General features: G+C 45.5%; 1 protein-coding gene across 1 annotated transcript in view; it reads left to right on the top strand.

The window, feature by feature from the left end:
• LOC124622455 overlaps positions 1 to 17,482 on the top strand; it is a 35,374-nt gene that overhangs the window by 5,439 nt on the left and 12,453 nt on the right. Inside the window, exon 2 of the mRNA XM_047148157.1 lies at positions 11,558 to 11,727. Coding sequence (XP_047004113.1) covers positions 11,558 to 11,727 — 170 coding nt within the window. The remainder of the gene's footprint in view (positions 1 to 11,557; positions 11,728 to 17,482) is intronic.

Here is a 17,482-nt window from a genome sequence, read left to right as displayed (position 1 = left end):
ATGACTGTGAAGTAGAATTACAGGAATAGTCGAATAAAATGAACAGTTTAAGAAGTACACCATATGGAATGAGAGGGAGGCGAAGAGAACCGAAATTAATTAGAAGTAGCAGAAAATATAACAGCGAGAAACTTAACAAAAGGATTGGGGATCACCAAGTACACGAAGGGAAGGAATTCTGTTACCTTGGAAGCAAGATAACCCATGACAGACGGAGGCAGGAGGATGTAAAAAGCTGACTAGCACTGTCAAAAAAGGCATTCTTGTCCAAGATAAGTCTTCTGATATCAAACATTGGCCTAAATTTGAGGAATAAGTTTCTGAGTGTCTGCATCTGCAACAAAGCGTTGTACGGTACTGTGGCAAAACCAGAACAGAAGAAAATCGGAGTGTTTGAAATATGGTGCTACAAAATGATGTTGGAAATTGGATGAAGAGTGAGGAGATTCTCTGCAGAATCAGCAAAGAAAGGAACACGTGGCAAACACTGACAAGAAGAGGGGGACAGGATGACGGGACGTGCGTTAATGCATTAGTGAATAACTTCCATGGTGCTAGAGGGTGCTACAAAGGGAGGAGACATAGGTTGGAACACATCCAGCAAATAACTGAGGACGTGGATTGCCAGTGCTACTCTGAGGTGAAGAGGTTGGCACAGGAGTGGAATTCGTGACTGGCTGTATCAAACCAATTAGCAGACTAACGACTTAGCCTCCGTTCCTGTTGGCCTATCAGCGACCGGCGCGAGCACTTTCTCCATCTTAGGTTTACATGTAAGAACTGGTCCAATTACTTTCCAAGACTCTAACAGTCCAGTGTGTCAGAGAGATAGCTCTTATTACTGCGTCACTACAAAAATTCCGTCTGTGCACCTGAACTCAATATACGCGATTTGTTTTTCATCATGTATGTATCGCTGATATCTTTTTATAAACAACATGATAGCATTCCTAATCAGTAGATAGCATTCGCAATCAGTAGTATGAGATTACAGGTTAATCAAATAGTAAGGCAAGGTCCGGTGGCTTGGAAGGAGATAAGCTTGACTACACAGCCAAATACTGTCCCTTCTACCTGTACATCTAAGCTCTACTCCGAAAACCAGTGGGCAGCGCGTGGAGATTTTGTTTCTCATTCTATTCGTGTAATGAGCCAGAAAAAATGTCTGTCTACATGCCTCTGCAGGCGCCCTAAACTCCTTCATCTGATTCTCGTGAGCCCTCCGCGAGATACGTGGTGGCGGCAGCGTACTAATGGTTGTTGAATATTCTCTGAATTTCTCTAAATTTACCCAAAATACATTATGTGATCAAAAGTATCCGGACGCACCCAAAAACATATGTTTTTCATATTAGGGACATTGTGCTGCCACCTACTGCCAGGTACTCCACATCAGTGACCTTAGTAGTCATTAGACATCGTGAGGCAACAAAATGGGGCGCTCCACGGAACTCACGGACTTCGAACGTGGTCGGGTGATTGGGTGTCACTTGTGTCATACGTCTGTACGCGAGATTTCCACACTTCTAAACATCCACAGCTCCACTCTTTCTGATGTGATAGTGAAATGGAACGTGAAGGGACACATACAGCACAAAAGATTGCAGGCCGACCTAGTCTGTTGACTGACAGAGACTGCCGACAGTTGAAGAGGGTCGTAATGTGTAATAGCCAGACATCTGTCCAGACCATCACACAGGAATTGCAAACTGCCTCAGGATCCACTGCAAGTACTACGACAGTTAGGCGCGAGGTGAGAAAACTGTGATTTCATGGTCGAGCGGCTGCTCGTAAGCCATGCATCACGCCGCTAAAAGCCAGACGACGGCTCGCTTGGTGTAAGGAGCGTACACATTGGACGGTTGAACAGTAGAAAAACGTTGTGTGGAGTGACGAATCACGATGACAGGGTGCGGGTATGACGAATGCCCGGTGAACGTCATCTGCCAGCGTGTGTAGTGCCAACAGTAAAATTCTCAGGCTGTGGTATTATGGTGTGGTCAAGTTTTTCATGGAGGGGGCTTGCACCCCCTGTTTTGCGTGGCCCTGTCACAGCACAGGCCTAGATTGATGGTTTAAGCACCTTCTTGCTTTCCACTCTTGAAGAGTAATTCAGGGATGGTGATTGCGTCTTTCAGCGCTATCGAGCACCTATTCATAATGCATGGCCTGTGGCGGAGTGGTTACACGACAATAACATGGACAGACTTGCACAGAGTCCTGATCTGAATCCTATAGAACACCTTTGGGATGTTTTGGAACGCCGACTTCGTGCCAGGCCTCACCGACCGACATCGATACCTCTGCTCAGTACAGCACTCCGTGAAGAATGGGCTGCCATTCCCCAAGAAAGTTTTCAGCACTTGATTGAACGTATGCCTGCGAGAGTGGAAGCTGTCATCAAGGCTAAAGGTGTGCCAACACCACGTTGAATTCCAGCATTACCGATGGAGGTCGCCATGAACTTGTAAGTCATTTTCAGCCAGGTGTCCGGACACTTTTGATCTCATAGTGTAGTTTCGCGATAATAACGACACCTCTATTCTGATGATTCCCATTTAGTTTCCAAAGCATTGCGTTACACTTCGGTACGGGCTGCACCAACTTGTGCTGCCTCCATAACTGAATGTTCGGCACAGATGGCAGCTGTGCGGAAGACTTGGACTCGATTCGTGGTACGGCGTCGTGATGACAGTTCAGGAGCTACTGGAATGAGTAACGGCTCCAAGTCTGGAAAGTCGGGAAAAAGTTGGGAGAGCGGTGTGCCGGCCACATGCATCTCCATACCATGTCAGCATGATAGTGCAAGGCAAAGGATAACACGGCGGCCGGTCAACATACTTTGAGCCTTCGAGGCCGGTAGCAGGAGACCGCATACCGAGTTTTTACGATCGCAGCAGAGCGTCTCTGAATTCTTTCGGTGTCTTCTGGCTTGCCCATCAGATAATCACTCCAAACACTAGAACAATATTCTAGAATTGGTCGCACTGGCGTCTCGTATGCGATTTCCTTTAAAATCCATTATATTTTTCCAGGATCCTTCACGCAAATCCAAGCCTTCCACTCGTAGTACTGATTTTACGTGACTGCGGTCAAACAGCTACATGCCGCCCTTTCTTTCCATGTCATATGTTGCAGAAAACTCGTTGTCTCCATTGTCCCGAGTAATCTGCAAAATTACACTTATTTCGCGTTCCTCAGGAAGAGGTGTAAATGACTGAAGTGTTAATATATCTGATAAATCTCATTTTTATGTTGGGTAACTTTTCAAGTCTCGGGTAGGTAAATTCGTTTTGAAATACTTTTACATTTAATTTCCAACGTTGTAATTCATCGAAGTAAAACGAACGAAGATTTTTATTCTGACATGTAAAAGTCTACGGAAAATTTTCTTTACTGGGTTCACTCTTTAAAACCTGAAAAGAAGAGCTAGATGCATTTGGAAGACATAGCTAAACTGTAATATTCTGTAGAATTAAATCTGTGCGACAGTAGAGATAACAGAATTAAGCTCCGTACCTCTTGGAAGCTCTGGGGACATAAATAGAGAACTTTGGGAAAACAAAGACACACAAAGATATTCGGTAATTTACGGCGAATAGTGGCATAAAGGTAAGACCAAACATACAGGGTCTCCGGCAACTACTGCAATCTAATCCTTCTGAATCTGCTTATTGTATTCATCTCTTGGTCCCCCTACACATTTTTATCCCCCACACTTCCCTCCAGTACTAAATTCGTGATCCCTTGAGTCTCAGAATGAGTCCCATCAACCGATCCCTTCTTTTGGTCAAGTTGTGTTACAAATTCCTTGTCTCCCCAATTCTATTCAGTAGATTCATTAGTTACGTGATGTACCCATTTCATCTTCAACATTCCTCTGTAGCACCACCTTTCAAAGGCTTCTATTCTCTTCTTATCTATATTCAAAACAAATTTATCTTCTTCAGAAACGCTTTTCTTGCCAGTTTCAGTCTACAATTTATATCCTCTCTTCTATGGCCATCATCAGTTATTTCGCTGCACAGATATTAAAACTCATCTACTACTTAAAGTGTCTCCTTTCCTACACTATTTGTATCGGCAACCCTTGATTTAATTCGACTGCACTCCATTATTCTTGTTCTGCTTCAGTTGATGTTCATCTTATACCCTTTCTTTCTTTCAACGCTCGTGGTCTCGCGGTAGCGTTCTCGCTTCCCGAGCACGGGGTCCCGGGTTCGATTCCCGGCGGGGTCAGGGATTTTCACCTGCCTCGAGATGACTGGGTGTTTGTGTTGTCCTCATCATTTCATCATCATCCAGGAAAGTGGCGAAATTGGACTGAGCAAAGATTGGATAATTGTACGGGCGCTGATAACCACGCCGTTGAGCGCCCCACAACCCCAACATCATCATCATCATCATCCCTTCTTTCAAGATACGTTCCATTCCGTTCAGCAGATATTCCATGTCTTTTGCTATCTCTGACAGAATTACAACGTCATCGACAAACCTCAAAGTTTTTATTTCTTCTACCTGACATTTAATTCCTACTCACTATTTTTCTCTGGTCTCCTTTACAGATTGAATGACCACGGAGATGGGCTACAACCCTGTGTCACTCCCTTCTCAGCCACTGCCTCCATTTCAGAATTTCAGACAGAGTATTCCAGTCAACATTGTCAAAAGCTTTCTCGAAGTCTACAAATACTATAAACGCATGTTTGCCTTTGCCTAACTGATCTTCTAAGACAAGTCGTAGGATCAGCATCACCTCGCTTGTTCCTTCATTTCTCCGACGTCCAAACCGGTCTTCCCGGAGGTCAGTTTCTACCATTTTCTCCATCCCTCTGTAAGGAATTCGTGTTAGTATTTTTCAGCCAAGGGTTATTAAACTGATAGTTCAATAATTTTCACACTTAAGTACCTGATTTCTTTGTAATTAGAATTATTATATTCCTCTTGAAGTCTGAGGAATTTCGCCTGTTTCATACATCGTGTTTACCAGAAGAATGAGTTTTGTCAGGGCTGGTTCTCCCAAGGCTATCAGCAGTTCTGACGGAATGTCGTCTAGTCCAGGCGCCTTGTTTCGACGTAGGTCTTTCAGTACTGTGTCAAGTTCATCTCATAGTATCATATATCCCGTCTCATCTTCATCTAAGTCTTCTTCCATTCCTATGATATTGCCTTCAAGTTCATATCCCTTCTATAGACCCTCTACATTCCTCTTTCACCTTTCAGCTTTCCCTCCTTTGTTTAGTACTGGCTTTCCATCTGAGCTCTTGATATTCGTACCAGGTTACCGCACGAAACTCTTTCTTACGTGGAAAGGTTTAAAGCAGCCTAGATTAGCATTAATGCGTGGAAGAAATCGCTGTCGCAATAAATCCCATATGCAGTGACCTACTCTGGAGAACTGCGCGTGGTGCCACAGTCTTCTGCGACACGAGCTCAAACAATCTCTGAACTTTCAAATTCTATGTGTAAGCGAGGCAATAAAATGAGTTTCATGTAGACCCAAGCAATGCTGTCGGTCTGCTGTCAACGTTGTCTCCGGTGGAATAGAGCAGGAAGCACTGGCGGTGAACCTAAGGGTTAAAACTTAACCATACCCAGCCGTAAGAGCGTTTTGAATATTCCATGTAAGAAACAGATTCTTGTGATACGCTGGTATGTTCTGTTCCTGTGTCTTTCCCATGATTAATGTATTGCGAGAAGTTGTAGGAAAAGTGTTCTACGTTTCTGGACCATTTTCCTCTTCTACGTGTGTCCAGAAACTTGGTCGTACTTTTTTGTTATATCCTGTGGACTGTTAAACTAGATCTTTCTCTACTTCGCGAGAGGACCACAAGGATAAAGATCCCGAAAGCGATACCATTCTCGATGTATTCGAGAATTCAATAGAAAGAAAGTGTTACCCACAGTGCAGCAGTTTGTGAAATATGTATGCATACGTTCACAGAAAAAGAAACCAACGCACCATGAAGGAATCATCCGAATCGGACGCAAGTCGGTATACGGTATGTGCATGTACATACAAACAAATGCTTACTATTTCAGAAAAACAGGATGATTTATTCAAGACAGGGTTTTACGAACTGAAAAAATCAATAATGCGTTGGTCGACCTTTGGTCCGTATTCAAGCAGTTATGCGCTTTGATGTTCTCCTGAGTGATATCAAGCCAAATTATGTCCAACTGGAGAAGTAGATCGTCAAAATCGGAGATGCCTGGAGCGGTCGGCCTCCAAACGCTCTCAGTTGGGGAGAGATCTGGCGACTTTGGTGTCAAGGTAATGTTGGCAGGCACGAAGGCAAGCAGTAGAACCTCTAGGCCAGTGCAGTCGGGCATCGTTTTACTGCAATAAACTCAGGACGTCTTGTCATGAAAGGCAACAAAACAAGCCATAGTCGATGTACCGCTGTGATGTAAAGATGCTGCAGAGGTCAACCAAAGTGGTCCTGCTATGAAAAGAAATGACACCCCAGGTCAGCACTTCTGGCTGTCGGGTCGTATGGCGGTCGGCATCCTATCGCTTTCAGGGGCGTCTCCAGACGCGTCTTCGGCCTGGAATCTCGTTGACAGGAGTGGAATTGTCTTCAGTGATGAGTCCTGAATCGAACTGAGCCAGAATGACCAGCGAAGACTCTGTGGAGACGCTGCAGACACCGGTGGGATACCAACCTGACTACCGCCCACCATCCGTCCCAGCTCCCAGCAGCCAGGACTGATGGTCTGGAGCGTCATTTCTTTTCATAGCAGCATCCCTTCGGTTGGCAATCGCGGCACCCTTACAGCACGGCGTACGTTGACGTTATTCTACGGTCCGTTTTGTTGCCCTACGTGACAAGCCATCCTGGTCTTACCTTTCATCAAGATAATGCCAGCCTGCACACGGGAGAGTTTCTACTGTTTGTCTTGTGCTTGACAAAGCCTACCTTGGCCAGCAAGGTCGCCGGATCCCTTCCCACTTGAGAACATTTGGAACATTAGGGACCGGGTCCTCCAACCTGCTCGGATTTTGACGATATGTGTACCAACTGGACAGAATGTGGCACAATATATCTCAGTAGGACATCCAACGACTCTGTCTATCAATGCCAAGCCGCTTAACTGCTTTCACAGGGGCCAGAGGTGGACCAACGCGATATTTACTTGTTCAATTTGTGAAGCTATTTCTCTTGAATAAATCATCCAAATTTTCTGAAATGGTAGTTGTTTGCTTGTCTGTAGATGTACATGTCATACACCGACTCCCGTCCCATTCAGATAATTCTTTCGTGGCGCGAAGTTTTTCTTTTATTTTTGTCTCAGAGTTTATATTCATATACAGATTTCGCAATTGTGATTTTTACATCAAGTAACGATGTCTGAAAAGATAAGGAGTCAAAATGGTTATATGGACATATGAGTGGAAATGTATTGTACCTCTGTACAGCAAAGTGTAGAGCACGATATGCTGTGATTGGCTACTGTTAGACAAGGTGTGCGAAGTGGCCATACGACTGTACCAACACATCCGATCCATCAGCTGGGATAGATGTTATCGATATTCCTCTACACGGAAACGCAGAAGTGTGCTCGAGCACCATCGTGTAGTAGAAGAATTATCCTTCTTACCACCAAAGGCACGTCTTTCAGCCAGGAACACTGGGTGATCACCCGCAGGAAGTGCAGATGTACAATGAGGTGACAAAAGTCATGGGATAGCGATATGCACAGATCTCGACGGCGGTAGTATCTCGTGGTCAAGATTTATAAGGGCAGTGCGATGGTGGAGCTGTCATCTGTACTCAGGTGATTCATGTGTGAAGGCGTCCGACGTGACTACGGCCGCACGGCGGGAATTATCAGACTTTGAACGCGGAATGTAGTAGGGGCTAGATGTGTGGGACATATTTAGGAAACCATTAGGGAATTAGATCCACAGTGTCAAGAGTGTGTGAAGAATAGCAAATTTCAGGCTTTACCTCTCATCGCTGACAACCCAGTGTCCGACGGCCTCCACTTAATGACCTGAGCAGTGCCGTTTGCGTAGATTTGTCAGTGCTAACAGACAAGGTACACTGAGTGAAATAATAGCAGAAATCAATGTGGGTCATACGATGAACGTATCAGTTAGGAAAGTGCAGCGAAATTTAGCCTTAGTGGACTACAGCGGTACACCGACGCGAGTGTCTCTGCTGACATCACTACATCGCCAGGAGTGCCGGTCCCTGACCATATAGGTAGGACCCTAGACAACCATAAAACCGTGGCCTGGTCAGATGAGTCGCAATTCCAGTTGGTAAGAGCTTTTGGTTCAAGTGTGGCGCAGACTCCACGAAACCATGGATCCAAGTAGTCAACAAGGCACTGTGGTGTCTCCATAATGGTGCAGAATGTGTTCAGATGGAACAGACTGGGTCCTCGATCCAGCTGAACCGACCAGTCACTGGGAATGGTTATGTATGGCGACTTGAAGACCACTTGCAGCCATTCAAGTATGGATTATGGGCGACAACGTGCCATGTCATCGGGCCACAACTGCTCGCGATTGGATTGGAGAACTTTCAGGAAAATTCGAGCGGATGATTTGTTCACCCAAATCGCACGATATTCCATCGAACATTTATGGAACATAATCGAGAGGTCAGTTCGCGTGCAAAATCCTCCACCGTCAACACTTTCGCAATTATGGACGTCCATAGAGGCAGTATGGCTTAATATTTCTGCAGAGGCTAGCCACGACTTGAGTCGGTACCACATCGAGCTGCTGCATTACGCCGGGCAAAAGGATGTCTGACACGATCTTAGGAGGTATCCCGTGACTTGTGTCACTGCAGTGTACCTCGCCTGTGAGGGGTTGTGGATGACTGGACCCACGAGGCCGTCGCCAATCATCACAGCGAATACGTTGAGCTGAACAGGTACAGATGGTCCGCTGTCCTTACACCATACTATGAGGATACTTCGTGGCCCACAGTGTTGTGGAGATTGACGATAACACTCCTTGTATAGGTAACATCTGTGAATAGAGTTCGTGACGGAATTCGTAGCACCGTAATGGGCTGTTAGGCAAATCAGCGACAAAATTGTCGCCGCGGAGTCAAGTGTGTAGGTAATAATTTGTGTATATGTTGAAAGTGATACGGATAGTGGAAGTTGGGGTGGACAATGTTCCACATGGTTGTGCGGCTTACCCCATGCTGGTGGGCCAGCTATCGTGTGCTGACTGTTGTTGTTGTTGTTGTTGTTGTGGTCTTCAGTCCTGAGACTGGTTTGATGCAGCTCTCCATGCTACTCTATCCTGTGCAAGCTGCTTCATCTCCCAGTACCTACTGCAGCCTACATCCTTCTGAATCTGCTTAGTGTATTCATCTCTTGGTCTCCCTCTGCGTGTGCTGATATTGGTATCATATTCTACAATGCACACCCCTGTTCCTCTAAGACCCGAGAACATATCAGCCGGGCAGGCCTATCATGGTTGTCCCTTCCCGTGAATTGGCCTGTCTCACACTAACTACGAAACGCTGTCGCTAGCAGTTTGTGGGGCAGTTTCTGTCGTCGGGATACTTATCCCGATACAGTCGCCCATAGCCATTTGCCTGTTCGTGTGTAAGGACCATGTCGGCTTATTCCTTGCTAGCTTACTGGGCCGTCGTCTCTCAGCGCTGCACTACATGATACACGTCCACACCAGAGTCGGCAACAGCAGTGAAGCGGTTGCCGCCTGGCACCGATGCTGAGCGTGCCGTTGTTATGGACATTAACTGCTGTCTCGAGTGTGAACCTAAAACACAAGTACAAACAGAACATTCCCACTTGCCTGGTTTGTTCTTGTCGTAGCTTTCCATCACTGAAATCTACAATGTCAAAAATCTTTCATGTCCACCTTCAAGTGAATGTATCTCCCATTGGAACGCACTTCTTGCAATATGTCTAGATGACTGCTTTATTCCTTATTCTCTCAGGAATCATTTCCTGTAGTTTGTCCACATTTACCAAAATCACCATGTATTTTCAATTGTCTTCCCAATGAAAACGGAAGTGCACTGAAACCTATCCATCGAGTTTATTTTCCGTTGTTCACGGACCTTAATTTAATTTTAATTGCCCCCGTTGAGTGGCTTCCGGTGCTGGCAAACATCGCTCCTGCTTCCATACGTACAGAGAAAGCAACCCAGGACATAATAGAAAAAACTGAAGCAAACCCAAGGCTACCCATACATGCCAACATGGGAGGACCCACGAGACTCAAGTCCAGGAAACCTACCGTCTGGAGTAGAACATTGGGCACAGAGGGTCTCTATACTGAATGGAAGAATGCATGCCAGGGTATAAGAAGAGGTGTCGTGGAAAACCATCACCTAATCCACGACCCAACCAAAAGGGTTGAAGGCTTCAATCTCAACGGGGAACACTGGTCGGATCTAAACAGGTTTCGCACGGGAGTTGGACGATGCAGAGAGCAAACAACCAAATGGGGCTATACAGACGATTCGTGTTGTGACTGTGGCGAGGTACAAACAATGGACCATCTTCTGGTTTGTAACATTCATGGTTTCAGAGACGGCTCTCTGATGTCGCTCCAGAAGTCAACGGACAATGCCAGGAAATGGCTCCATAATCTTAATGCTACTGTGTAAATAATTGTCTTCAATTCGAACTTCTGTAAAGTTTGGAAGGTAGGAGACGAGATACTGGCAGAAGTAAAGCTGTGGGACCGGGCGTGAGTCGTGCTTCGGTAGCTCAGATGGCTTGCCGGCACGGGTAGCTCAGCGTGTTCGGTCAGAGAGATAGCTGCCCCCTGTAATAAAAAAACTGAGTTAATAGATCAACAACGAACTTAAAAGGGTGTCTTGCGACGTCCGTCCCGATCAGATGCAACGAACGAAAATTAACAAAGTGAAATTAAAAAAAAAAAGGATGGTAAAACTCTTACCCGCGAAAGGCAAAGGTCCCAAGTTCGAGTCTCGGTCGGGCACACAGTTTTAATCTGCCAGGAAGTTTCATATCAGCGCACACTCCGCTGCAGAGTGAAAATCTCATTCTGGTATGTGATTTTTGTTCCATTTAATGTAATAATGTAGTTTCCCTGACATAACTGTAATGTAATAACTGATATAATTTGTTTCCACATTGTAAGTTCCAAACGTTTATTTTGATTTATATTAGTCTTACCTGTTCTTTGTAAAATGTATCTAGCAGATAGAACGAGAAATAAAATAAACAGACCTTAAATTGGATGCGTGTGTTCTATGGGGTCACAAACGGAATAACATGGACCATTTTCGGAAGCCACGAGCAAATATCACGTTACTTCTTGAAGGGCAACTTTCTCGTCAGATCACAAATCTGTGGTTCCATTGTAGCTCATGTTGAAAAATGAGCCACCATTCTCCCATAAACCTATTCCTACCTGATAAGCACTATTTCTGTGAGGGAGAAAGACGCATTTTGTCACAGTTAAATCTGTAGCTAAATTACGTCTCTGCACTCCATGTATCACGCTGCATTGTGTTGCTTCTAGCTCTAGGATGAATGATACCCAAGTAACATTACGTAAGTTTTTTTTATGCTTTTTATTTCTTAGTGGACGCGTCTTGGCTCCCATGGACTCCTCAGCTGCAAGTAAGAAACGAGGAAGCTGTGGAGGTGCCCGGCAACGACTTCAACATCCACCACTTCAACGCTAGCACCATTTGCTTGCGACTGTCCACCGCTATCTCCATCCAGCTGCAGTACACGACCGCCGACAATCAGGTAAGTCTGCATGTCCCCTGGGATGCTCGGAACGTTAGAAAGAGCTCATCACAAACTTTTTTTGTAGAGCGCTTGCGTACTAAACGAGTGAGGTGGCTATAATTTCGCACCTTACAAGCACTCATCTACATACCGGGTGATCAAAAAGTCAGAATAAATTTGAAAACTGAATAAATCACGGAATAATGTAGATAGTGAGGTACAAATTGACACACATGCTTGGAATGACATGGGGTTTTATTTGAACAAACAAAAAAACTACAAAGTTCAAAAAATGTCCGACAGATGGCGCTTCATCTGATCAGAATAGCAATAATTAGCATAACAAAGTAAGACAAAGCAGAGATGATGTTCTTTACAGGAAGTGCTCAATATGTCCACCATCATTCCTCAACAATAGCTGTAGTCGAGGAATAATGTTGTGAACAGCACTGTAAAGCATGTCCGGAGTTATGGTGAGGCATGGCGTCGGATGTTGTCTTTCAGCATCCCTGGAGATGTCGGTCGATCACGATACACTTGCGACTTCAGGTACCCTCAAAGCCAATAATCGCACGGGCTGTGGTCTGGGGATCTGGGAGGCCAAGCATGACAAAAGTGGCGGCTGAACACACGATCATCATCAAACGACGCGCGCAAGAGATCTTTCACGCGTCTAGCAATATGGGGTGGAGCGCCATCCTGCATAAACATCGTACGTTCCAGCAGGTGTTTATCAGCCAGGCTGGGGATGATGCGATTCTGTAACATATCGGCGTACGCTTTGCTGTCCAGCGCCATCTGTCGGACATTTTGTGAACTTTGTTTGTTTTTGTTCTAATAAAACCCCATGTCATTGCAAGCATGTAAGTCAGTTTTACCTCTCTATCTACATTATTCCGTAGTTTATTAAGTTTTCAAATTTATACTAACTTTTTGATCACCCGGTACTTTGCCGTGATTTACGACCGGAATTAGGAATCATTTGGTAGGTTGTACATCGTATATACGAATATTCAAAGAAGACTGACTTTGTCACGTACACTTTGTAAATAACTGTTAACGCTTATTGTATGAAAGATGACGGAGTGTGTTTATTATCAAAATGGCGTAATGAATGATTGCATATACTACTAGAGGTTGGAACGCCAGTGGAAATGAAACGCCAGGCGTAAATCAAACCCTGAGTGGAAAATCCCGCACGGGTGTGTTGATCCTGCTTCACACAGGAAGTGCCGAGACGGACGGTCTGGGCACCTGAGCGCGGAAGCACAATACAGCGGGGGCTCGCCGGCATTGTAGTGGCACCGGAAGGGTAACCGGATGTACTTAGGAAACTGTGAAAATCTTGGACGCAGCAGGGAGGAACGAGGAAGCGTTACCTCGGAAATCGCAGGCTGGGTTGTTTCCGAGGATTTTTACTCTGAGAAGCGTACTCTGAGAAGCGTACCATTGTATGAGTATAGATATTTCCTCGCAAACTATCCGCGGTGGACGAGAAAAGACTAAAATATGGTTGATCGGCGTTCGGAAGAATCTGTAGAGAATGAGAATATTCCATGGTTTCGAGAATATGATTCGCCTTCTGAGTTATGAAGGAGAGGAGCGGAGTTTTGCTGGGTAGCCAGCAGTGGAGAGAAGAGGTCTTCCGTTTTGAGGGCCCACGTTTGACAGTCGCTCAGTATCAGCTTTTGTTGGTACAAACGGACTTGCTGTCTTTGCTCTCAGAAGAGTTTATAGTTACAACGGTTAGGCACTGTACTGTTGCGAACTTATACCATTCTGGACTTCGCCTCCGGGTTGGGAGTCGTCGTTGAGAACGCAGCGTTCAGTGATTAAGAGCACTTCTTCTGCCCATACTCACGTTGAGACGTTATCTGCACTCCGTCCTTGTGTATGGGAGTTCGCGTTTCTCGTCTTTAGGAGGGAGGAGAAGACGGTATTAGAGTATACTAGTCAGAGCACCGCCTTCTGCCGTCCTAGTGTCTGAAACAGTTTATTTTGTGGCTGGAGTTCTTCCATCATCGCAGACGTGTACGAGAACCATCACATCGACATACGGTGATATTGCTAATTGCCTCGGCTTATTGGGGCTATAAGGCTAAACAGCTGTGATCACATAAGCTTTATTTCCACTTGGGTTGCACACCACTGTAGATCATCTTTGAAAGTAGTGTCTTCTAGTGGTTGGTACGTAGATGATGTCAGTCGTCTCATGTTATTCATATTAGATCGCGTAGCCATAAAGGGGGACAGATTTGGGAAATTGATCAGCCTATTAGTTAGAAAATTCATTTGTATCTCTTTATGTCCATTGGACATTGCTATACAAACATTTGTTATATAAAGGGGTTTTAATGTACAATAAATGTATAGGCGGAAACAACATTTATCATTTGATAGTTACTAGTTCTCTTAATCATTCATTTACGTTTATGTTGTAATTTATATGTTAAAGTGCAAGAAGGAGGAGATAATTACCATTTAGAGACCCTAAGATCTGCTTCAGGGGGTAGTCAAACAGGGCCAAATCTTCATTATCGCGTTCAGTATTTCCGTTGCGCACATTCTATTTACAACCACCTTGAGGAGCGTCTTGAAAACGTTTCCTAGCTCGAATTTCTGATTTTCTATTTACTGTAGTTAATCTTCATAACAACCACTAAACCATCAACTCTACGATCATTGCCATCGCCATCAGCATCTCAACCTCCACAATCAGCAAGCCTGCCACCAAGTTCATTTTAACCACTGCCAAACATCGCTTATTAAGGAATAGACTGAGTTGTGTTAATCAATGAACGTCCGTAATCAATTATGTTAAAATGAATTCGGTTATATATGAATTATTATGTAAGATGCATTTAGGGATTGACGACCCCCTCCCCCGCCCCTACCACTCGTGCAATCCAGTCACGTTTCCTAGCAGGTGGTCCGTCGCTCCTCCTTCTTCCACAAAGACTGCTCCCTACTGTCAGATAAGCATCCTATACAGCATTACACCAGGAGTTGTGTTTTCTATTCCTCTAAAGAAGTGAGATGAGGCAATCAACGAGGCTGGTTGGGTGGTTAATTTGAGTGACAGTGAGGTCATCGGTCCAATCGGATTAGGGAAGGATGGGGAAGGAAGTCGGCCCTGCCCTTTCAAAGGAACCATCCCGGAATTTGCCTGAAGCGATTTAGGGAAATCACGGAAAACCTAAATCAGGATGGCCAGACGCGTGTTTGAATCGTCGTCCTCCCGACTGCGAGTCCAGTGTGCTAACTACTGCGCCACCCCGCCCAGTCAATCAACGGGGATCACAACGATACACATATTATTGGTGATGTTTCAGGCGAGCTGCAAGCAATAACACATTGGTTTGACCACACAGAAGCTAAGGCACGATTTCATTTTACGGTATTCTGTTGACTGTCACAGCCTTGTGTAGCCAGGAATGGCTGTTTTCTTGATAGACCTTCCTTACTCGCCTTCCTCTTCGTCTGTTGGTTTGCCCTGTCGCTAATCACTCGACAGGAAACCCTTTTTCAGATGGAAAGGGAAGTTCTACTAACCGACATATTGTGTAGTTATACTCGTATGTTCTCTTCTCTCGCCTATTGTGGCAGACATCTCCATGGAAGCATATGAATAAACAGCACTCCAGGCCGCACCTTTACGCCCAGAATGCTGGCTCCAATATGTTGATGACACATTCGTTATCTGACGACGTGGAAAAGGACAGCTACAGAACTTCTACCAACACCTCAATCAGTAGCACAGCCTTACCACATTCACTATGGAGACAGAAAAGAATAGGGTGTCGCCTTTCCTCGAAGTGGAACTTTACCGAAAGCCTGATGGTAAACTTGGCCGTAGATTACACAGAAAGCCCACCAGTACGGACAGGTACCAACATGCCTCCTCCCACCATCACACTACGTAGAAACTCGTCCTGCGCACTTTAACCATGAGATCCCACAGCATAAGCGATGAAGAATATCCGAAGGCTGAACTTCAAACCCTCAGGTCCGTTTTTGGAGCTAGTAGTTATGGGATGAAGACGATAGATAAAATTACTGCGGAAAAGGATGAAACCAATAGGAAAGTACAGAAAGAAGCACAAAACATTGCCCCACTACCTAATGTTCAAGAAGCCACTGATGGTGTGGGAAGAGTTTTCCGTCGAGCAGGTATCATGCCGATTTTTCGAAGCAGCAACAGAATGAAAGATCTTCTTCGCTCAACGAAAGACGCAACCTACATGCTGCTTGATTTTACGAAATCGGTGCGAGAGTGGACTAGTGGACGGATATCAGAACATGAAAGATACACTAATGGCCATTAAAATTGCTACACCACGAAGATGACGTACTACAATCTGGGAAATTTAACCGACAGGAAGAAGATGCTGTGATATGCAAATGATTGCCGCCGGTGGCGACACCTACAACGTGCTAACATGAGGAAAGCTTCCCACCGATTTCTCGTACACAAACAGCAGTTGACCAGCGTTGCCTGGTGAAACGTTGTTGTGATGCCTGTGGAAGGAGGAGAAATGCGTACCATCGCGTTTCCGACTTTGATAAAGGTCGGATTGTAGCCTATCGCGATTGCGGTTTGTCGTATCGCGACATTGCTGCTCGCGTCGGTCGAGATCCAATTACTGTTAGCAGAATATGGAATCGGTGGGTTCAGGAGGGTAATACGGAACGCCGTGCTGGATCCCAACGGCCTCGTATCACTAGCAGTCGAGATGACAGGCGTGTTATCCGCATGGCTATAACGGATCGTGCAGCCACGTCTCGATCCCTGAGTCAACAAATGGTTCAAATGGCTCTAAGCACTATGGGTTCTGAGGTCATCAGTCCCCTAGAACTTAGAACTACTTAAACCTAACTAACCGAAGGACGTCACACACATCCATGCCCGAGGCAGGATTCGAAACTGCGACCGTAGCGGTCGCGCGGTTCCAGACTGTAATGCCTAGAACCGCTCGGCCACTCCGGCCGACTTGAGTCAACAAATAGGGACGTTTACAAGACAACCATCTGCACGAACAATTCGACAACGTTGGCAGCAGCATGGACTGTCAGTTCGGAGATCATGGCTGCGGTTACCCTTGACGCTGCATCACAGACAGGAGCGCCTGCATGGTGTACTCAACGACGAACCTGGGTACACGAATGGCAAAACGTCATTTTTTGGTATGGATCCAGGTTCTGTTTACAGCATCATGATGGTCGCATCCGTGTTGGGCGACCGCGGTGAACGCACATTGGAAGCGTGTATTCGTCATCGCTTACTGGCTTGTCACCCGGCGTGATGGTATGGGGTGCCATTGGTTACACGTCTCGGTCACCTCTTGTTCACATTGACGGCACTTTGAACAGTGGACGTTACATTTCAGATTTCTTACGACCCGCGGCTATACCCTTCATTCGATCCCTGCGAAACCCTACATTTGAGCAGGATAATGCACGGTCCTGTACGGGCATTTCTGGATACAGAAAATGTTCGACTGCTGCCCTGGCCACCACATTCTCCAGTATCTCACCAATTGAAAACGTCTGGTCAATGGTGGCCGAGAAACTGGCTCGTCACAATACGCCCGTCAATACTCTTGATGAACTGTGGTATCGTGTTGAAGCTGCTTTTGATGTCCTCCTTGCTCCATCCGCCATTGGTTATTTTACTGCCTAGATAGCAGAATTCCTTAACTTCATCTACTTCGTGACCATTAATCCTGCTTAATAAGCAGAAATGCCGGTCGGGGTGGCCGAGCGGTCCTAGGTG

This window comes from Schistocerca americana, chromosome 7 (assembly GCF_021461395.2).
Source record: "Schistocerca americana isolate TAMUIC-IGC-003095 chromosome 7, iqSchAmer2.1, whole genome shotgun sequence".
Taxonomy (NCBI): Eukaryota; Metazoa; Arthropoda; class Insecta; order Orthoptera; family Acrididae; genus Schistocerca; species Schistocerca americana.
The sequence above is the reverse complement of the archived record's forward strand: the minus strand, read 5'-3'. Positions and strand labels throughout refer to the sequence as shown.